This window comes from Oreochromis aureus, linkage group 5, assembly GCF_013358895.1.
Source record: "Oreochromis aureus strain Israel breed Guangdong linkage group 5, ZZ_aureus, whole genome shotgun sequence".
Taxonomy (NCBI): Eukaryota; Metazoa; Chordata; class Actinopteri; order Cichliformes; family Cichlidae; genus Oreochromis; species Oreochromis aureus.
In genome coordinates, this window is record NC_052946.1 from 2,761,487 (window position 1) to 2,785,994 (window position 24,508).

Here is a 24,508-nt window from a genome sequence, read left to right on the forward strand (position 1 = left end):
ACTCATCCTCTTGTAAAATACTCCACTGTACTGTTGTGCAATTTTGTACTATGTTAAAAAATGTATGATGCATTTGAACCTTTTGAATAATAAATAAAATATCAGTGTATGAGATACAGCATATGTCTAACTCATATTACAGTTTGAAATGCACATCATAAGTGGAGAAGTTTTTGGCAACAAATGAGTAAAAGATTTAGATGATGTGCTTGTATGCTTTCTGAGTATGAGGCAAGAAGAAGAACCCCCCCCCAAAAAAATTCACAGTTACTTATGTTCACATAAGTTTGCAACAGTGTATTTTTACATAAAAGAACGATTTGTGCTTTTATTTCTCTGTGCACAGCTAAGGTATGGGTGAAATACCCATAGCTTAGCTGGAACAATCCATATAAATACTCTGATCTGCCATTTTTTATGAACATGTATTGGCTAAAAATGTATTTTAATATAAGGACGTTCACTAATAAGAATATAAAATTTAAATAAGAAAGTATCTGACATGAAATTAACTAATCAAGTCTTACACAGAAAAATAAAAAAAGTTTTTTTTCTTTCCTGAATTCAAACTCAAAGATTACACTGACTTAGTTATATTTGAACCAAAACCAAAAACTCGGGTGTGGGCGGAGTTCAGAGAGGCCATGGAAAAAGACTTTCAGACTGAGTAATCAGAGTCTAAGGAAGAGGGGGACGACTTGTCAATCTCCAGGGGTGAAGTCACTGACAGAGCAGGGCCCCTGAGGTGGATGAGGTTCACCCTGAGTTCCTGAAGGCTCTGGATGTTGTAGGGCAGTCTTGGTTGACACGCCTCTACAATGTTCCGTGGAGATCAGGGTCTGGATTCCCATTTTTAAGAAGGGGAACCAGAGGGTTTGTTCCAACTATAGGGGGATCTCACTCCTTGGCCTCCCTGGGAAAGTATATGCCAGGGTGCTGGAAAGAAAAGTGCGTCTGTTAGTCAAACCTCAGATAGAGAAGGAACAATGCGGTTTTCATCCTGGTCGTGGAACACTGGACCAACTCTTTACCCTCTCAAGGATCCTTGAGGGTGCATGAGAGTTTGCCTAGCCAGTCTACCTGTGTTTTGTGGACTTGGAGAAGGCATTCAACAATGTCCTTCGGAGCGTCCTGTGGGAAGTGCTCTGGGAGTATGGGGTGTTTGGCCCATTGCTACGGGCCATTTGATCCTTATACAACCGTTGCAATAGCCTAGTTCGCATAGCCAGTAATAAATCAGACTCATTCCCATTGGGTGATGGGCTCTGCCAGGGCTGCCGTTTGTCACCGATTCTGTTCATAATTTTTATTGACAGAATTTCTAGGCGTAGCCAAGTGGCGGAAGGCATTCACTTAGTAGGTCTCAGAATCTCATCTCTGCTTTTCCCGGATGATGTTGTTCTGTTGGGTTCATCAGGTGATGGCCTCAAGCTCACACTGGAATGGTTTGCAGCCAAGTGTGAAGGGCACAGAAACAACCTCACAAGATCCATAGATGGGTCTACTAGTGGTGTGCGGATTGATATAGAAATATCGATTCTTCCGATACCAGTAATTTAAGTTCTAGAATCGATTCTCATATTAAAATATGGATATTTTAGTACTTTGGGGCAAATTTGTAGTTTTTCATTACCAGGAACACAGTGGAAAGAAACTATATCATTCGGATCGTCTAAATTTGAAGGAACTACTTCCGCTTACACCTTTCATAGTCATATGCGAAATACAGCTGTAAAAATGTGTCGCAGCCCCTGGCATGCGCACTCACAACAATGGCTGAGTGTAAACGGAGTCATGTGCGGACGTATTTTACCTCCACAAACAGCCAAGATGTGGTTTGCAATACATGTGGCAAGACAGTGAGGTGTTGTAGCAACACCACTAACCTCGTCAAACACCTCAGAGTAAATCATATCACAGTATATAACGAGCTTATGTTGAGCCGAACTGAAGAGGAGGAGAGGGACAGGTGCTGCTAGGGCAAGACAGACGTCTCTCGCAGAGTCCTTTAGTGCTGCAGGCAGGTAACATGCTCAAGTAGCGCACAACTTCAGGATTTTTATTTCTATATGATAATTCTGCATTATTAAGCAATAAGAACAAGTAGTCTGATGTCCTGTAATCATTATGAAGCTATATTATAATATTATTACAATTACATAATACAATTATATATTGTATTATGAAATACAGTTCAGTATCAGTATCGGATCAGTATTGTCGATACCACCCTGAATTTTACGTGGTATCGGATCGGAAAGGAAATCAGTGGTATTGCACATCATTATGTATGGCTTGGAAGTCCTGTGGTCAAAATGTGATACGCCCCGTTGAGAATGACTGAGCTAAAATCCTGTGGGACTTTCAGATACAGATGGACAAACTGGCAATGGCTGTTTGTCCCTTATGGTAGTCATTTTGTTAGAACAAATAATAAAAGTCTATTAAAATGACTGGCTGGACATAGTAGTGGTGGTAGACAAACAGAGGAAGACAGCCGTAATGATAGATGTAGCCATACCGAATGACAGCAACATTAGGAAGAAGTACTAAGGGTTGAGTAAAGGACTCGAGAAGATGTGGCGGGTGAAGGTAACAGTGGTCCCAGTGGTAATTCAAGCACTCTGCGCAGTGACCCCCAAGCTAGGCGAGTGGCTCCGGCAGATACCAGGAATGACATTCAAGATCTTTGCCCAGAAGAGCACAGTCCTAGGGACACATAGGGATGAGAGGGGAATTTATTATTTTGCATACATATGTATATGTTGTTCATTTAATTATGCAGTCTGTGGGCCAGCTTAAAGGACCACTATGCAATTGTCCTACAAGCACTGACACCAGCCCCATTCCATTGATCACACAGGACTGCCCAGTTAAATCTGTTAAAGCAGCTGGCCCCTCCCCTATCTTCCTTGTGCGTTCATGCACCTTTTTGAAGAACAAAGTGTATTCTGGAAGACGTGGTTGAAGAAAAGGCATCATATTGGCTAAGATGAACAGGCACATGAGTGGGGCACAGAAAGGGATTGGCAAGAAAATCGAGACTGCAAGACCAGACTGACCAACCTGTGCACTGCCTGGATTGATTACAAGAAGGCCTATGACTCAATGCCCCACAGCTGGATACTGGAATGCCTAGAACTGTACAAGATCAACAAGACCCTAAGAGCCTTCATCAGGAACTCAATGGGGATGTGGCGTACAACACTAGAGGCCAACTCCAAGCCCATAGCACAAGTCACCATCAAGTGCGGGATCTACCAAGGAGATGCTGTTCTGCATAGGCCTGAAACCCCTCAGTGAGATCATTAACAAGACTGGCTACGGATACCGACTACGGAACGGAGCAGTTGTCAGCCACCTCCTGTACATGGATGAGCTGTATGCCAAGAGTGAACGAGACATCGATTCACTGATCCACACTACCAGGATATACAGCATAACATACATTGGAATGTCGTTCGGACTGGAGAAGTGTAGTCGGATGATAACAAAGAGAGGGAAGGTAGTCAGAACTGAGAACTCAGTCAGAACTAGTCAGAACTTAGAACTTCTGGTAGTCAGAACTACCAGAAGGCAACATTGCAGACATAGAGGACAGTTACAAGTACCTGGGGATCCCGCAGGCGAATGGGAATCATGAAGAGGTCGCTAGAAAGGCTGCAACCACCAAATACCTGCAGGAGGAGTCAGCTGAACGGTAAGAACAAGATCCGGGCCATCAACACCTACGCCCTGCCCGTGATCAGGTACCCTGCTGGGGTAATAGGCTGGCCAAAGGAGGAGATAGAAGCCACTGACATAAAGACAAGAAAGCTCCTTACCATGCATGGAGTCCAAGCACCCTGAGGCTGTACGCTAAGCGGAAGGAAGGGGGCCGGGGACTGGTGAGTCCAGGATGAGACAACGAACATCCAAGAATACACTGGGAAGATGGCCCCAACTGACCGAGTGCTCAGTGAATACCTCAGGCAGCAGAAACCCAAGAAAGAGGAGGGAGACGAGGAACCATCATGGAAGGACAGGCCCCTGCACGGTATGTACCACCGGCAGATAGAGGAGGTGGCTGATATCCAGAAATCCTACCAGTGGCTGGACAAAGCTGGACTGAAAGACAGCACAGAGGCACTAATCATGGCAGCACAAGAACAAGCTCTGAGTACAAGATCCATAGAGGCTGGGGTCTATCACACCAGGCAAGCCCCCAGGTGCAGGCTGTGTAAAGATGCCCCAGAGACAATCCAGCACATAACAGCAGGGTGCAAGATGCTAGCAGGCAGGAGCGCCATAACCAAGTGGCCGGCATAGTGTACAGGAACATCTGTGCCGAATATGGCCTGGAAGTTCCGAGGTCAAAATGGGAGACGCCCCCAAGGGTGGTGGAGAATGACCGAGCTAAGATCCTGTGGGACTTCCAGATACAGACGGACAAAATGGTGGTGGCTAACCAACCGGACATAGTGGTGGTAGACAAACAGAAGAAGACGGCCGTAGTGATCGATGTAGCGGTTCCGAATGACAGCAATATCAGGAAGTGCGGTGTGCGGTGACTCCCAAGCTAGGCGAGTGGCTTCAGCAGATCCCGGGAACAACATCGGACATCTCTGTCCAGAAGAGCGCAGTCCTGGGAACAGCTAAGATACTGCGCAGGACCCTCAAGCTCCCAGGCCTCTGGTAGAGGACCCGAGCTTGAAGGATAAAACCGCCCGCAGGGGCGTGCTGGGTGTTTATCTGTAGCTGTTTCAGCCAAAGAACAAAACAGTTGAATGTGGACTATTAAACAGTGTGGCCCTCTTCTTGAAGTTTGTTACTTCAGGATTGAGTAATTGATTAGCATATTGATTTATTTTGCCTTAATGAAACCTAATTACAACAGAATGAATACATTAAAGTAAATTCATCAACATTAGAATCCTCAACGCACGGGCAAAGGATGGGGTGTGGCACCAATCTTCCACTCCAGCTTATTAATTAACAGTAGACAGAATTTAAATCCATTTGACAACCTGACTGTTAGACTTGTCCACAAAAAAATTATTTGTTGTTGTCATTTGTCCACCATGCTCAAAGTTTTGGATTTCTCAGCAAAATAATTATAGTGAGTGCCTCTAACATTTTTTTTTTTATTTTGATTTATTGATTAGCATTCAAATATCTCAGTAAGAATAAAGATTACCACAAAGCAAGAAAGCACGAGACAAGGCTAATCAAAAGGTATTGGCTGAAGCATTTGCTTATTACGCCAACCCTTTTAACAAAAGATCTTTTAGCATGCAGCTCCTGTACACAGGGCTCGAACACCAAAACAAAACAAAAACAAAACAAAAAAAACTTTCCACCTTAGATAAGTAACTACATCAAAGCAAAACGAAGAGTTTCAGTATTATTATTATCACTCTTTTCATTCTTGATTTATATATTTTTCTAATGCTCTATTTTTAAACATCTTTTTAAACAAGGAAAATGAACTACACCTTTTTAAATCACAATCATAACTATTCCACAAGTTAACTCCTCTAGAAGCACAAATAGGAAGAGCATTTGTTTTGTATGCATTACCTCATATCTCTAGACAATAAGTCATATATGGAAGCAACGGAGAACATTAAAGCATGTATAATGATTTCTTGTTTCTTGTGCTTTGTTTTTCTAGAGAATAGCAATGGTTTTTGACATTTTTGTTTTCACATGTTTTATATGAGACTTCCAGCTCAGCTTATCATCAATTATCACTCCAAGAAATTTATTTTCGTACACTCTTTCAATTTCAATTCCATTAATCCTGATTTTAGATACATTTTTCATTTGTCTAGTACCAAAAATAATAAATTTTGTTTATATTTAACTCTAACTTTAACTTATTTATATCAAACCAGTTTTTTAATATATTTAACTCCTTTTCCACTGTAGTCAGAAGCTCTTCTAGGTTTTTGCCTGAGCAATACAGAGTGGTATCATCAGCAAACAATACATATTTTAACAGTTTGGAAACATTACATATGTCATATATATATATAATATGAATAAATTAGGGCCCAGCACAGAGCCCTGAAGAACACCACAAGTTACCTTCAACTGATTAGATTTTACATTATTGATTTCGACATATTGATATCTGTCATCCAGGTAACTTTTCATCCACTTTTATGCTAACCCTCTTATACCACATCTTTCTAGTTTATTCATTAATATAGAATGATCAATTGTATCAAATGCCTTTTTTAAGTCTATAAAAACACCAACAGTATATTCCTTATTATCTATTGCATTAGATATCCCTTCTACAAGTTCCATCACTGCCATCAAAGTAGATGCTGACAATTGCAGCTTCAGCACTTCATGTAATTCATAAGAAGACTCTATTAGGTTTCTCAAAGTGTGAAAGAACCCAGCGCTTTAATGACTGCATCTTGCTCTGACATAGCACAGCACAGAAACTGAACATTTGTCAGAGTTCCTGGGTCACTGACTCAGTGTTTCAGGTTGGATTCTTTGCAACTGTTTACTTCTCATGTATGTTCCCTGTCTTAATGTGATAGTCTTTTGTCTGTGTGCATTATGTTCAGTTCTACTTTCCATGTCTCATTAGTTAGATTTAGTTCAGCTGTCTTCTTATTTGTTTGTAATCATCCTCATCATCCAGTGTATTTAAGCCCTCAGTTTCCTCAGTTCCGTTGCGTCATCATTAATTCCGCATGTGTGTTCTCAGTGTAGCTCAGTCATTCAGTTCATTTCATCATCCATGCTCAGTTCATCCAGTCTCGATAATAAAACTTCCTCAATCAGCCTGGGAGTCCTGCATGTGGGTCCTCTTTCCAGTCTCCACACACCCACCATGAGAACATTTAAAAGTTTTTCCTGACAGTGATCTTTTGTCTCACCATTTCTTAATGGCATTTAGTTTTACAATGGATTGCACAGCACTGGAAAGGAAAACAACAAAAAAACAAAAACAATTTCAGTACACTAAATATCTTTCTGAATGTGTTGGAACAAAACTGAAAAAAACTCTTCTCTTCTTTGTGCAGAGCAGATACCTGGGCCCGTATCCCTAAAGATTCTGAGAATCCTCTCAGAGAGCTCCTAACTTAACCTAAAAATTCCTTGCCAGGAGTTTTAGCTTAGAAGTGATTCCAGAACATTTTCAGTGAACTCTGAGCAAGGAATGGATGGAAAATCCTATCTTAGTGAGGAGGTGTGGTTGACCCCGTTGCTAGGTATGAGTCATCATTTCAAAAGCCGTGATTGGTTGATCCTACAAGTTTGATGGAAATGAGCTTTTGGTGAGAATGAGCAAAGGATGTACCCTCAAATCAATAAACATAATTATACACTCTAATCTTATGCTGACTGTAATTGTAAATAATATTTCACATTCAAGAAAATATCTGGAAAATGAGTAGTAAGCTGTAGGGGTTATAGCCTAACATTAGAATCTAAAATATGTGAAAACTTAAACTCATTACACCCTGTTCAAATAATGATTCGTGTCTTATTTGCTCATATCAATATCCTAGCTGGCATATTTTGTACTTTCACTCCCATATGGACCCCATTGAAAACAAGATGGCCTATCTCAAGGGGCTGTCCCTAATGAAGTAGAAATCACAACGTTACAAGTCCCAGTGTGGTCTTAACGAGGGTAACACGGCTCAGCTTTTATCAATGTCTGTGATTGCTGGCTGGTCTATTTATAAAGGCTTGTTAACAAATATCCTACAAACACAGAAAATGGAGAAAAAAGGACTATAAAGCCGAACTGGACTGAGGAGCAAGGTTTGTTGCTGGCCCAGTTGGTGAACAAACATAAAGGTATCTCTCCTGCCTCTTCTGTTGGCCATTTTGTGCAGCTGCTTAGGGGAACTCCTAAGCCACTAAAAGTCCTCTTCCCTGCTCTTAGCAGATCTCGCCTTAGGAGCCCTTTTAGGCGCTAGGAATCTTGAGGAATAGCTTTTATATTAACTGGGATTATTGTGTCACTTTTAGGGGAAATTCTAAGAAAACGTCATGACTCTGAGAATTTTCTTAGAATTTGGCCGCTAGGAGCCACTTTTTGCACAAAGATTCTTTAGGGATACGGGCCCTGGACTCTACTCCCACAGAGGTCGATTATCTTGTTAATAGTGTTACATGCTCACTGTATGCGACTCTGGATACTGTGGCTTCTCTGAAAAGGAAGCAGGAAATTTTGGAGGTTGATGCCCTGGCATATCCTGGTATAAAGTCATGCCTTGAACCAGAAAAGTCTTAAGCTTGAGAGAAAATAGCTTTGCATTTATTTAAAAGATCTTTCTTTGGTTTGGAAAAAGTTTTACTTATTTTATTCTGTGAAACGTCACTGACAGAGAAAAACGGGAACAACCCCAGGTGTTTCTTCAGCACTGTGGCCAGGCTGACAAAAAGTAAGAGCTCTGTTTGAGCCAAGCGTCTGTTACCCTTAACTATTAATGACTTTCTTCACAAATACAATATTAATCATTATAGAAAAAATTATTCAGAACCAGCTTAGAGACATATCATTACGTAACGCTACTTTCTCCTAATTGACATAAACTAAGGTTCTTGTACTCTGCACGTAAAATCTTAGTCTAGATGATATTACTTTGGCCTCACATAGCACTGTTGGAGTCATTGTTAACCACAATCTGTTCTAAAGTGTGCATATTAAACAAATATGTAGGCTTTCTGCTATTTGCACAGCATTTCTAAAATTAGAAATATCCTGTCTGAGTGATGCTGAAAAAGGATTTTATTCATTTGTACACTTGAAAGAGGACAAGAAAGAAAAATCATATTTCTCCCACACTGGCTTCTCTTCATTGGCCCCCTGATAAATCCAGAACTGACTTTAAAATCCTTCTCCTGACATACAAGGTCTTGAATAATGAGGCCCAATCTTATCTTAAAGATCTCATAGTACCACATTATCCTAATCACTTTATTCTTAGGCTCTATTTTTTTTATGGGGTAGCATTTCTAAAAGTAGAATAGGAGGCAGATCCTTCAGCTTTCAGACCCTGTGGAACCAGCTTCTAGTTTAGATTTCGGAGACAAACACCTTCTGTATTTTAAAGGCAAATGTATTTATCCTATAATTGGGGAAATTCTACTTTTAAAGTAAACACAGCCAACAAACAAAATAATAGTTTAATTAATGAAATAAAAACATTTACTACAGATTGTTACATCAGTGTAGATTAATATGGCAAAATTACTCAAAACCAAGAAATAAAGATGTATAAAAGCAATTGTATAAGCAATGTTTCTGAATTTGAAGGAAGGATCAAGAACACTGCTGCTAAAACACAGTTTTATATTGGAGTGGTCTGAATTTGTCTTTTTATTTCTTTGTAAATTGTAGCGTAAACTGATGAGGATAAAAATGCATAATTACTAGTTACCTACTGTAAAATGATATGCTTAGATATCATTTTTTATACTCAGTAGTAGGACTGGGCGATATGACCCAAAATTCATATCTCGATATTTTTTTGAAGCCATAAAGTAAGAACAAAAAGAGTTCTTAGTCAAAGCTGTGTCCCAAATCTCACACAGGCACTTTTATTAACATACAGCGCAGATGTACAAGAAAAAATTACTCAGAAATAAATTATCAGCATTTATTAAATAATAATGCTCCATAAATAAAATAAAACAATGTTGTTTTTGTGCATAACAAAGAGCTCACAATTGTGCAGTCAAAATGTAAACTAAAAGACGCTGAACATAATAACAATGACAGATTTCACAGCTGCTCTGTTCCCAACTTCTATTGCGTAACTGACAGTGTTGGGGAGTAACAGAATACATGTACTGCCGTTACGTATTTAAAATACAAAATATGAGTAACTGTATTCCGTTACAGTTACCGTTTAAAAAGGTGGTATTCAGAATACAGTTACTTTGTTGAAATAAAGGGATTACACAGCGGTCTTTTCCTGTTTCATATGTTAGGCTATACCCTCTCTGTTTTTGGTAATTTCACGTCGGTGGAAACCCAAACAAAACACATTAAGAGGCTCTAATGTCTGTGTCTCAATCTCGCGGCCCATGTCACCTCTACTTACGACCCATATTTTTAAAAATGATTTAATATGAAGGAAATAGGCAGAATGTTACAGGCAATGCCCTAAAGAATGTAGCCTCATGGGCAGTGTAGTCCGTGCTGCAGGGAGAATGGACTACCATACACGTTATGTGTCTGTGAGCGCGAGGAGGGAGAAAAAGGAGAGTGGAAAAGTACGAGTTGTCACCAAGCAGAAACAGGAGCTGGAAGCATGTAAATATAATAATAACCACTGCAGCCAAGAAGAGTGCCTGACGAGCCCAGCTGTAAGTAAGCTATTAAGACTCGACTGTACACTGTGTTCGTGTTTTCCTCCAAAACAATAAGTTCCGTTGGAGCAGCCTTTCAACGCCTCTCTCTGTCTCTCGCTAGCAAAGTTGACCCAGACGACAAAGCAAAGCTAGTTTTCGGCTACAAGCCCGACACGAGCCCGACACGGACCCAACGTATTAGCCAGAGGTCCCTTTACTACGGTTCGGAGCTGCGGACCTGTTTTATATACGCGCAGTAAGGCTGCAAAAAGTGCAGCCTTACCTAATGTCTACCCTACTGTTACTCATTTTAGATTAAGATTTAAATATCTAGTTGGTATTGGTACGGCGAGTAACCTTCAGTAAAAGTAATAAATCACACAGCAATAGTGCATTCATGTAGTTGGAAAAAGCTTGATAATATATTAAGTAATCCAAAGTATTCAGAATACGTTACGCACAGGGCGATCCGCGGTAACTCGTTACCAGAGATTTGCCCCGTTAATGCAGTTATGGCGTTAACATCATGCTGACAGCACTAAAATAGTAATCCCCAAATGTTTTCTTTTTACCGACCAACTCCTCTTTGATAGCTGCCGTGTCCATCTTGTCGTTGCTGCAGGTGAAGCGATGGGGGAGGAGGGGGAGTTGTGTTCAGTGAAGGAGAGAGGCGAGGCAGAGTAACGTTGTGTAGAGACAAAAGTGGACGAAAGAGAGACAAACTTGCGGTTCCACAACTATAATTATAACGTAACATAGACTATATCGATATAAACAATATTGTTACATCTCATATCTCGTATAAAAATATATCGATATATTTAAAAACTCGATATATCGCCGACTGGGCGATATATCATGCCAGTAATGTTCTGATGGCTTCTCCAGCATACTGTGAAACTCTGTCATAGTGCTCCCAGGAAAAAGTAAGATTTTCTCCAGATCAACCACAACATCTAAACCTTGTTTGTATGTTTACAGCATGTCCACGTCCATGTGCTGCCCAGGAAGGCTGGGGACTTTCAGCACAATGACAGCATCTACGATGAGGTAAGATGGACAACTTTTGGTCATCCTTATTAGTTCATTTTAAAATTATTTTTAATTTAATTTTAATTAAAAAAGTTTTTTTCACTGTCAATCACTGTGTACAGGACACAAAAACGTGTGTGTCAGTGTGGACTTATTCTTTGGAAAGCTATGTGAAAAATGTTAAGAAATAGTCAAGGGTACCAGGACTTGCATGGTTTTGTAAAAAATATGATCTGGGTACTTGATCACTGTGATAAATATCTCAGTTTCTATTATGGGCAATCAGATACTGATGAGACATCTGTGACACAAGACAGCCACCTATTTCCCATTCTCTCCTGCTCACCAGTAAGAACATAACTAAATGAAAACAGCACTATGGTGGCTGCTGACTTATCTTCTAGTTCTGCACAACTGGTATTGTTCTCCCAAGCTCATGCTCCAGTGTGTCACCACAGCAGTATGAAAGGACAATTCACTGCTAATGAACTGATTCACATGTGGCTGCTAATAATGTTAATTAAACATTTGAGTTTGAACAAATATCAGTGAGCTATATAGCCCTCAGGAGCCAGAATCCCCAAACCAATGAACTACAGCACTTCACTAAGAAAATAATGAACATGCCTTTCAGGCTATTTTAAATTTCACTGTGATATTTTGAATTTGTAACAAGAGGGTCTGTGGCAAATTGAATATCAGTAACTGGGGACTATGATATGAATATTCTAATAACCACGTCTAATAAAAAAGAGCTCTCTGTACTTCCTTCTCCTGCCTAAGGGGAGAAATGAAACATGGATTTCCACAGTGGAGTCCCAGCAGCAAAATGTAAATAGGTTTGTTTTTAATTTGCATGTGATCATAAGGTTTATTGTAAGAACAGTGCCATTTATATTTTCCATATCACATCCAGCAAGCTGTTGTTAGAATTTATTTAATATTACTTTCTACACCAGGATCCTTTTCTACACAGCTGATGGCTGCTAACTGTGCAGGTGTGGGTCTAGCAAAGTTTAGCCAGGCGGGCAGGTAGGGCATTAATAGGGAAAAGGGGGCACAAAGAAATACTTTTCTTTCTTATTCTCATTTCTAGTTTCTAATAAATAATTAATCTGAATCTTACACCCAACATTTCCATCTGATGTAAAATGTATAGAAATCCATTACTGTATATAGTAACTATTAAGTCTAATATACTCTAGTAAGCTATAGTACTTTTTCCTTTGGGAAGGTAACATCTGTGCAGTCTGCAATTCTGTTGAAGGAAAGATGTTGAATCCGTTTAATTATTGTAGAAAAATAATTGATTTCTGTCTTGATGCATTCTCAATCATCCAGGAAAGTAAATCTCCAAAAGCTGAATCTGTTCATCTGGACGTAGCGTTTTCAGTAGGAGAAATGTTTCGTCACTCATCCAAGTGACTTCTTCAGTCTCAGCTGACTGCAGGTTTCCCCAAACCTTATAAACAGTACATTTGCATAATGACTGAAACCAGCCCACTGAAGGAACAATGGGCTGGGAGGTCAGTTCCTTAATCATAATTATGCAAATTCCCATGACCATTGATCAACAATCACTGACCAAAACCCACTGATCAAAGAACACTGATCAATGGCCATGAGTACCATTCACAGAGAGTTGGGGAATGGCTGCAATCACAGCATTGTAAGATGGCGACAGATGTACCCTTAGGCCCCCTCCTCGATTCAGAGATGGTCTTTCCCTCTTCACGTAAATGGCCTCCTTGACTCCGCGCTCAAACCAGCGTTCCTCCCTGTCCAGGATGTGCACATCCTCATCGTTGAAAGAGTGTCCACTGGCCTGTAGGTGTAAATAAACTGCAGAGTCCTGGCCTGATGAGGTTGCTCTTCTGTGTTGTGCCATCCGCCGCCAGACGTTGTTTGGTTTCCCGATGTATAAATCCTGGCAATCCTCCTGGCACTTAACAGCGTACACTATGTTACTCTGTTTGTGTCGGGGACCCGATCCTTGGGTGGACCAGTTTTGGCGCAGCGTGTTTTGGGGTTTAACAGCCACAGAGACCGGTGTTTAGAAAAATGCGTCTCAACTGCTCCGATACTCCTGACACATATGGGATCACTACAGGTTTTCGCCTGGGCAGCGGTTGTCCTTCTCTCCTGGATCGGCTGGAGCTTTCTTTAGGTGCCTCCCAGCTTTGACAAAAGTCCAGCTGGGATAACCCATTTACTCAGGGCCTTCTTGATGTGCTGTTCTTCTGCCTCCCTGGCCGCTGTGTCAGTGGGGATGGTGTTCGCTCTGTGTTGTAGCGCCCTGATGACACCCAGTTTGTGCTCCAGTGGATGATGAGAGTCAAACCTTAGATACTGATCCATATGCGTAGGTTTACGGTACACGTCAGCTTTTAGATGTCCCCATTACTGATGGAAATCTCACAGTCTAAGAAGGCTAACCTGCCACTTTTCATATCCTCCCTGGTGAATTTGATGTGTTGGTCCACCGAGTTAATGTGATCCGTGAAATGTAGTACGTCCTGAGATTTGATTTTCACCCAGGTGTCATCCACATATCTGAACCAATGGCTTGGTGGTGTTCCAGGGTAGGATAGCAAAGCCCTCTTTTCCACTTCTTCCATGTACAAATTGGCCACGATGGGTGAAACTGGGAGCCCATGGCACACCCATGTTTCTGCCTGTAGAACTGACCCTTGTATGTGAAGTAGGTGGAATGAAGACACAGTTCCAAAAGCAAACACACTTGGTCGATGCTGAGAGTGGTCCTGTTGCTGAGGTTGGTGTCATCCTGTAATCTCACGGACTACCTCCAACGCTTCCGTGACTGGGATGCAAGTGAAGAGAGATGTAACGTCGCACGAGACCATGGTTTCATCTGCCTCCATAATGACATCTCTCACCTTCTCAACAAAATCCAGGGTGTTCTGGATGTGGTGTTCAGAGCTGCCCACCAGCGGGTTGAGGATTGAAGCCAGAAACTTGGAGATGTTATAGGTGACCGAGTTGATCATGCAGACAATAGGTCTTAAAGGTGCACCCTGTTTATGTATTTTCGGTAAACCATACAAACTTGGTGTAGACTCCCCTGGGTACAGCCTGTGGTATGAGGTCCGGTCAATAGCCTTGTCTTGTTCTAACTGCTTCAGACAGTCTATCACCCTCTTCCTGTAGCCACTTCCTGGGTCTCGTTTCTGGGGCTCATAAGTATTTTCATCACTGAGTAGTGAAGCTGAGACTGAAGAAGTCACTTGGATGAGTGACGAAACGTTTCTCCCACAAAACGCTAGGTCCAGATGAACAGATTCAACTTTTGGAGAATTGATTTCTGTGCGTTTTTTTTAAACACGTGCATTAAATTAAAGTTGATTACATCGATTAAGCATTATGAAGTGGAGGGTGGGGGGTGGTTTCCTTTTATTTTTGCTGGGAGTTTGCAACCCTATTAGTTAGGTTGTTTAATATTTCTGCTAAGTACTCTTTAAAATACCAGAATAGGGAGGATGGTGCAGGTTTAAGTTTATTAGCTCAGTATTGCTGAACTATGAAATATTTTGGGTGTAGTGTATTTTTTCCATACAGGTTTAACAGAATACAGGGCTCTAGACTAACTTTTTAACATGGGCGCACCGGTACGCCTAACTTTAAAAATTTAGGCGTACCGGCACAAAAGTTAGGCGCACTCAAATTTTTCAACCGCATCGCTTAACACCGCAGTTTTACATGTGCACTTTCTTTGGGGGGGAAGTCCATACAGACAATATTCATTTCTAAATTATTAACTAACAAACTTGTGCTTAAAGTGCTTTGTCAATATTGTAGAAAATGTTAAACTTAATCATCATCTTGGCTCCTCTGACGACCTGTTTGCTGCTGAAAGGCAGTGGGGAGAGGGGACACTTGGGCAGTGCATTTATTGCAGCATATAATGTGTTTTCTGGATACACTGCTGCTTTTTCAGCATTCAAAGATTGATGGCACCGTGTCAGAGCTGGCTATGAATTTCAGACGGATCAGGCCTTAACTTAACACAAAAGTTATCAATAGTTCTTTTCATCTTTTCTTATTACCCACAGCTACATCCACTTCTGTCAGGCCTAGGCTGCTCACTAGGGCTGGGTATTGTTACGGGTTCGAAATTGAGGACGAGAGTAAAACAATGATGGTCCAGAAGAGGTCAATCAAGCAATTGATTTTTAATGAATACACGCAGCGTGGAGAGGTGTAAACTGCCAAACAGTTGTACATCTCTACCCAAAATACACTCTAGATTGCTTTTATAACATCAGGGTATTGTAACGCCCCTTCTTGCGTTTACAAGCACATAATTTGCATGTACAGAACATTCATGTATTTTAAGAATTAAATGCAACATAGAGGTTCCTCCTTGTGGCATACTCTTCCGAATATAGTGATGACCTAAGGCCTTTGAGGTCACCCTGGACTGGACATCCTTCCGTCACCTGTAACTAAGCAAACTCAAATACCACAAGAAGCTGAATACATTCAGGCCTTTGCTCAGCTACTATTTTACTGTAACCATATACTCAGCATATGAGTTATGATACATATATATTTAACTCAATCATTTTAAAGTAGTTATAACTGCACCTGTAATAAACATGTTAATATTTGATTAGGATAACCCCTATAATATAAATTATAACATAATGCCAGCAACTTCAATAAATGCTTGGATGAAATGATAATTAATGCAATGACAAAGATGATGGTTATATAAAATAATCCCTATAATTCTACAATTCCCCCTTTTGACGTCTTCCAAAGACGTCACTACACCATTCCCAGGTCCACTACCTTCGCTCTGACCCTCTCTTGGCGCCCCTGACTCAGCAAACCAGACAATAACCTCACGTCATCTAGGTGGTCCAGTAATAAAACGCCAGCTCCCACTTGAAAACACTTCATGCTTAAGTGGTCTCTGCTCCTTTCCTGGGTCCCTCTCTAGTGGAAATCTAGTGGAATGGACCCTCGTCATCAATCACTAAGTAAACTGAATTGGGGCAGGTCTCAAATAAGAAGCAGAAGACACTTGGGCCTTCGCTCAGGCCTGCTACTAGATTTATGTGTATTGTAAGCATGCATGCAATTAACCTACTATGTTCTCATCTTCCCTCAACATGTATCACCTGGACACTCTCACCAGTGAAGCTTAAAACCCTCTTGGATAGAACATCAACTCTAAACTAGCACAGTTATGCAATGTGTATAAAATGAACTAAACCTGTGAATAGAATGAATGTGATGACAAACCTATTCAATGCACTATGAACCCTGTAAACAATATTACTGGTAAACAATGCTGTAAAACATGTTCTTAATGCAATCATAAAACATCACTGACACTTGCCAAGTTTACTTAGCCACACCTTTCCATTGTCCAAACACAGATGTCATCCAGGACGCCAGCAGATTTTCGATACCTGAGTGCTCATGCATGGTTTTAGATAATTCGATTTTGCTCTCCGTCAGTGAACTCGGACCAAATTGTTCTGCGAACCCCATCATGGCGTCCCTGGTTTGGTTAGAGAGTCTCAGCAGGTTGTAATGAACATAATGCGGCCAACATTTTTCTTAGGCGTTACCCAAAGAAATATACTCTCCAATCCTGCAACTACCTGACTTACCAGCTTGCACTCATTAGGAACTCCCCTGGGCACTCCTATGGAGTTTATCCAGGTCGGCGAGTTCAAACGAGGATCATATGCATGGGTAGTCTGGGTCCCTCTTTGGCCAAAATGTATCTCTTACGTATGGCAGCTAAAGTTCACGTGTTATGTTGTGGAATAGCCTTTACCTGGTTTCCAGTAAGCATGATCGAGCTCCCAATCGCACCATCGCACATGTCCCACGCTTCCCATAGGAACACGAATATCTTCCCCACAGTATTAGTAGAGCCCACTTCTTGCCCATGTTCCAATTACCGTGGTAGGGTCGCTTACATTGTTGGTGGTTCGTCCTGTGAGTGTGACAGCACACCTAGTTGGGTCGATCTCTCCCACCTTGTACTTTTCATTATCTGTAGAAAACTTGAAACATGTAATTATCTTATTTTAGCATAAATGATCCCACTGCTGTCTGCTTTGAAATGGCAGGGAAAAGTCTGGACAACAAAGTACAGTTGCCAGTAGTCACTCCACTTCTAGTTAACTGTAACATACAATCATAGCCCCACTCATCCTCTAATGCAATGGTGCGGGCTCTGTAAACAACCGTGGCCTAGCTGAAGCACAGGCAACACCGTCAGATACATGTTGTTCTCTAACATCTTGAGCCACCCAATCAAGCCAGAGGTTATTGTCCTTGAAACCCGTGGCGCGCTTTATCAACTCTTTAAGCTTCAGTCTAAAGTAATCTGTTGTCAGAAGTACTCTCCCTTTTGGTTCCTGTTCCTTTTGAGCTACTGTTCCCGAAGTTACCATCTGATCAGTCAGAATGGTGATTAAGCTTTCTGAGCGGCTTAGACTTTGCATCAACTAAATTTACCCTAAGCATATCATGGGGTGATTGCAGACCCGCACCTCATACGCTCTCCAGCTACTACTAGCTCCTGTACACTTAATGACGCCACACAAATCAAATGTGAATGAGCTGGTAGACCCTTTACCATAATTCAACTCTATGCCCTTATTCCTGCTGAGACTCTCATCACCTTTACCTGACCCCTCGCGCTTTTGTCTTTTTTACCGATCCTGTTTTAGCAACTACAGTCTCAGGAAGTGCTGGGCTGGACTGGCCTCCGTGTTCAGACAAGTGGTTCGGAGTGCCCTGCAAAATATAGACAATAAACAACACAGCCATAGTTAATATCATTGCATACAATAAACATGTAGTTGTAAGGAACATTCTAATCAGTTTTCTCATTACGTGTCTCTGATTCGTGTGTTTGCATCATGTTATATAAACTTTGTATACTTTGTAGTGCATTATGCTAAACAAACCAACCCTTTCAATTCCCCAACCCTATCTGTCTCCTCAACGGGTTGTATGTTTTCAATGTTTCCTTATTATTTTGTCATAAAATAAATCAAACAAATAACTTAAGCTGTGTGACGGCACCTTGCGTTTACGCCAGGCTGTGAGCTGCCCTGAATCTACTTGCTACACCCCTTTCACCCAATTTAATTTCTCAATCTTAGTTTAAACTATTCCTGACCTTCCCCTTCTCTCATCTGATCATCTCAAGCACGTCCTGTACCAAATTTGCTTCCTCTTTTCAAGCCCACATTTAATTACAAGCTCTAACACATTTGCCCTATATGGCGGTCTCGACGTGTTTCCTGTCTACTTACAAAAATACCAGAGTTATTCTCAGAACTCAGAGCTGAGGTTCCCCTTTTCTAAGTCTGTATGTTCTACAAGAAAGCAAGTCGGTAAACAAGTTTATCATCACAAAGGTTATTAGGCAAAGGTCACGTAGACATTTGCTTAGTAACCCTAAAAGAGCACATTTCATGTAGCTAATCGCATATATTAACACCCCCCTTTTTGTGACACATCTCATGTGTTACAAACTCAAAGTCCTTCACTCAGGTTAGGCAATTAAAAGAAAAGTTTAGTCCTATCATATTAGGCATACATGCTCCGGCCCTTCAAACCTGTATTTAAGGAATGAAATCAAATTAATCATCATGTCAAATCCTTTCTTGGCTCCATCCACAGCCTGCATCCTTGAAACGTCCTAGAAACAAAAACCTGTGTGTTAACCAGAACTTCACATTTCATACTCAGTTTTTCCTCACTTATGATCCAACCTGTATTATAAAAAAGAAAACTTAAAACAGAAAAGTTATCAGTCATGTGTCTAACCTTAGTCCAGTCTTTTGTCAGTGTCCAGTCGGTCCAACCTATGGTCTGCCTCGTCCGTCCAGTCACCATCCATTTACACACATTCACTCACATGCATTACCATCAGGTCTTGCTGACAGTGGAGACTATCTCGCAAATTTTCAGTCTTCACTCTCAGCAACATCAACTCATTTATTTGTTTTACTTTGTTTTTAAGAAAATAGTTCTTTCTGCTTTTGGACTGGATTGGCTCATGGCAATCCTTTTAGACAGAGAGTTAGCCTTCTCCTCTGCCTATTGTAATCTGGAGAAGGTCACCGAGAATTTTCAGCGCTGTTATCCACTCTTTTGCAGGCCTGCTTAGAACAAAAAAATGAGAAAAAGAGAGCTGATTATTAGCTCATCAAAACACAAAACAAAATCACCTGACAGGTTTTTTTTTCTAAGTGCACTGTTATAGAAACTATGGGCCCTTTTAGACATGTCCATGTTTATCAAAACTCCCTCTATTAAAAATAAAACAACAACCTCAAAAATCTTCAACACTCTGAAATTTCACCCGTTCGACACACTGAAAACCTCGCCAAAAGCTGCACCGTTTCAGTACACAACAATATCCCCTTTAGGCACTTTACCATACTCAGATTCAGCCTAAGATCTTACAACAATGTGTCAACACTAATTTATAAACCTCCTAATCAAATTTGCACCTCTGAACAATCTACCCCTCCTTTAAGGCCTCAATCACACACACACAGCAAGCTCCTCTGTCCACATTCACACGAGTTTTCGAACTTTTTGCATACTCAGCCATATCTCAACAATTTAACTTGGCAAGAGAAATACTTTTTAAAGCCCATGCCATTATTCAATTATTTTCATTTCCTTTCTATACTAATCACTTGTTTTGATCACTCAGTGCAAAAGCACTGCTAAGTCACTCTTTTAAACTACTTTAATCACTTTTTCGTATAACTGATTTCCTTGTCATCTAACTTCTTTTGAGTTTTTCCTCAACGTGACTTTATCCAAGTGTATTTTATTCAACATCCACACCATTTTAACACTCCTGAAATTAGCAACCTTATTTAATTACATATGTTTGTATTCTTAGCCAGGTTTTAATCGCATTAATCTTCATGAGCTTATCTTTATAAGGTTAGTGCATTTTCTGTTTGTATGTGTAATTTTATCACTGTTTCTTTGTGATCCTTGTGATCTTGTAAATGTTTCTTTTGCAGTGTTTCAAACTCCTTTTGACAAGGTGTGTTTTCTCTCTCTGGCTCATCACTGGTCATTGTTAGTGGCATTTCCCTTCGCCTGTGCCCAGCGGCTGTACCCTTGAAGTCCCGTCTCCTCCAGTGACTCCAAGGTCACTCCGGGACTTAGGTTCAAGCAATCGTGACTGCGCCTTGCCTTAGGTTGTCCCAGGGTTTCGAGGTGGGATCTTACCCGTCATGGGCTGTCCAGCCTTCCATGCTGCCTTATACGGGGCCAACTGGGCAAGGGTGTTATCAGGTCTAGGGGACACACTGGTTCTGGAAATTAAAGGAGTGTAAACTGCTTTCTTTATTTCATGTGTGTATTAAACTTTCCAACAATAATTTCACATGTAACAGTTAGTGTACGTGCATTTTCAATTCATTAATGTAATTGTCAGTTCATGTATTTATTTCTCTCAGTCTGTCCCTTTTCTAAAACCTGTAATTAATATAATTTTATTACTTTATTACTTTACTTAAAACATGCATTCGCTTCATCTTCTTAGAATTTAACTCGTCTGCCTATTTCTCTGGGTGCTCCCCTGACATCATCAATCACTCACACAGCAGCACAGTATTTCCTATTTCTCTTTCCTGTTTCTACAGATTAATCAAACACTTGTTTTTTCATATTTACAGTCTACAAACCCTCTTTAGTTTTACTAAGTCTTGGTCTAAAAACAATACACCCTCTTCTCACACACTTTTCAGCATACTAATTTTTGCATTTGTCAGTTTTTTTTGTTTTTTTTTTACTTCATTCACACAATCCTTTCCTAATCATCTCACACACACTGCCTTTTCTCTCAGACTTCCACTTTTTCACTCATTGTCCTATTGTACCTACCCAGACTTATTATTACTTATATTACTTTGTACAATTCACACAGAATCATTAAAATCCAGTACAACATTCATACACTTATAATCACCCCATACACGCTTTCCTAACAGTCTTACAGGGAGTTTTATCAAGCGCGCAGATCTCTATCAAACATGCTTGTTTACAATCAGGAAGGGGAAGTAGACAACCCTCAGTAACTGCGTCTGTCCTCTTAAAAGAGAGAGTTTTATATAATCTTGGTATTCTTATTTTATTCTATTATATACATCATTCTGTTCTATTTTATTTTATGGCATTCCAGTGTTTTCTGATTTCTACTGCATAACTTTGAGCTTTTGCTTTAACCTTTGGACTTATAACTCTAACATAGGTCCACACAGGGCACCAAGCACAGAGAAAATTCAACCTCAGTGCTTCAAAATTCTCCTCAAAATTCAGAAACTGTTTCTGTCCTTTATCCATATCAACATAATTGTGAGTCCCCATTTACAACTTGTTCTTCACTTGTGTCACAACACCTCTAGTAATATCATCAGAATTACTTCAACATGGTAAACAATGATTTTTCTCTTACAATCAACTTACCATTAAAACTCAAGATCGCCGCTGACTCGATTCTCTGAAATCCTGAGTCAGTTAAACACCTTACTCATCTCACGGTGTTTTTTCTCAGACTCCCTTGTCTGAGCTCACTATTTTTTCCCTGGCATCTCCACCAAAAGGTTATGATATCTTCATAGACCCAAAAGTAAGCATCATATTTCCCTAGTCAAAAGTCAAACCGTTACTCACAGTAATTTTTAATCTCACAGCCTTTATGTTTTAAAACTAAAAAGAGGAAGGAACAACGCCCAATTTAAACTGCGCATGTTGTCACTCAACAACACACACAGAAAATGTAACTGTATATATTATCTCAAACTGAAACAAAACCCATCTAAAAATCCTAAAACATCTTACTTCGACACCCCAAAACACACATCGCTACAGACATCTTTATTAATGAAATTATCTCAAATTCAATTTCAGTTCTCAGAACCCAGGTAACGGTCTTAAGTATCAACAGTTTATGTATCCTATCTCAACCCCCTCAAAAGTCATACAGTCATGGCAAGAAATAAAACTTTACTTACATATTGTAATAAACAAAACCAGCGTCTTAAGTACATGCACCAGCAATGTGTAGCAGTCCCTATTAACTTCCTCATACTCTATGGACCTCTCAGCTGCCTTATTTGCATTCTCACACACACACACAATCTAAAAATAATACCAGCCTGACTCTCAGACTCAGACAAGTCTCTTAATCTATTTACACAGGCGTCCTATGATTACAACTGCACAGATTTTAGGCCTCTCATTTCAAAACCTACACAATTTAGACAATTTTTAAATTAACGGTCCGACCGATAAACTCCCTGAGTTTTTGTCATCAATTTAACCAGTCTCGCCCCGGGCCGTGGTCACATATCTAAGACCCTACACAATTTAAAAGCGCCAACCAACTCAACCCCTGCCGAAAAGCTCTGTTTTGGGGACATTTCACATCCCAGGCTTCAAGTTTTAAGTTAAAGTTACACGCCCGAAACCCGGTTTCTACTGACCAAAAAGTGCAAACCACCGTCCCGGACGGTAAACTGACCCAGTCAGTGGCTATTTTGGAGTGTCGTAGTTCTCCACACTTGCCAAGTGAACTATCCTCCCGAGGCAGCTGTCGATCGTCACCGACAAATTGGAAGCGCCACCTTCCGACAAATGCACTTGTTAGACTCCCAGAGTCTCGTCCTATACAATTTAATTATTTTGAAGACACCCCAAAAATCACAAACCCACCATATCGGTGTCCAAGCCCGGCTTTATATTCAATTAAGACTTTAATGTCACAAACTTCACCAATTACCTATTATTCTAAATTCTCTTTATTCTCAATCCTCTTTATTCTTATTCCTTTGGGACTTTAACCCGGTACCTTTAGTGAGACTCTAACTCACTTTTACTCTTTTTCTTATCATTACTTCAACTTCAACTTCTCATGAGATTTTCACCAAAACCAAAACAGACCTTTACCAGTAATTTTCAGTGAGTAGACTTTCAATTTTGTCAGAACCAATTCAGCACTGTTTGGAAATAATTCAACAGGTAGTGCCTTACCTTTGAATAAGCCGGCTTATGTCCACTCACTTCGACCACTGACTCGTGTCTGCCTGTTTGAGCACCTTGGACCCTCTCAGTCTCAACCTCCAACTTTTCTCCCTCAACCCTCGGCCAATGCACCAAATGTTACGGGTTCGAAATTGAGGACGAGAGTAAAACAATGATGGTCCAGAAGAGGTCAATCAAACAATTGATTTTTAATGAATACACGCAGCGTGGAGAGGTGTAAACTGCCAAACAGTTGTACATCTCTACCCAAAATACACTCTAGATTGCTTTTATAACATCAGGGTATTGTAACGCCCCTTCTTGCGTTTACAAGCACATAATTTGCATGTACAGAACATTCATGTATTTTAAGAATTAAATGCAACATAGAGGTTCCTCCTTGTGGCATACTCTTCCGAATATAGTGATGACCTAAGGCCTTTGAGGTCACCCTGGACTGGACATCCTTCCGTCACCTGTAACTAAGCAAACTCAAATACCACAAGAAGCTGAATACATTCAGGCCTTTGCTCAGCTACTATTTTACTGTAACCATATACTCAGCATATGAGTTATGATACATATATATTTAACTCAATCATTTTAAAGTAGTTATAACTGCACCTGTAATAAACATGTTAATATTTGATTAGGATAACCCCTATAATATAAATTATAACATAATGCCAGCAACTTCAATAAATGCTTGGATGAAATGATAATTAATGCAATGACAAAGATGATGGTTATATAAAATAATCCCTATAATTCTACAGTATCATCACTGATTTCTATAATCCATTCGATTCCGGTTCTCAAAGTCCTGGTCTGGCTTTTTATAGCAGATAACCTTAAAAATATTCTGCAATATTCTGCAATTTTGCATAATTTTAAGAAGTTTAAATTTCTTCAGTATTGAACAGCAGAAATTAGGCTTTCTTGTCCGAGGTCATTTAAGTGAAAAAAAGAAAAAGAAAAGAAAAAGACAGCGGCCGACGGCGCTGTAAACAACGGTAGACTGGTGGGTAATAAGCGAATGAATAATGCAGAAAACAGAGATTTGAGACGGGAAACTGTTCTTGAAGTACAGAGAGAGAGAGAGAGAGAG

At 40.3% G+C, this 24,508-nt stretch overlaps 1 protein-coding gene across 1 annotated transcript in view; it reads left to right on the top strand.

The window, feature by feature from the left end:
- The window catches only part of fhit (fragile histidine triad diadenosine triphosphatase), a 220,965-nt gene that overhangs the window by 192,981 nt on the left and 3,476 nt on the right, over positions 1-24,508 (top strand). The window contains exon 6 of the mRNA XM_039612155.1: positions 11,299-11,367. Coding sequence (XP_039468089.1) covers positions 11,299-11,367 — 69 coding nt within the window. The remainder of the gene's footprint in view (positions 1-11,298; positions 11,368-24,508) is intronic.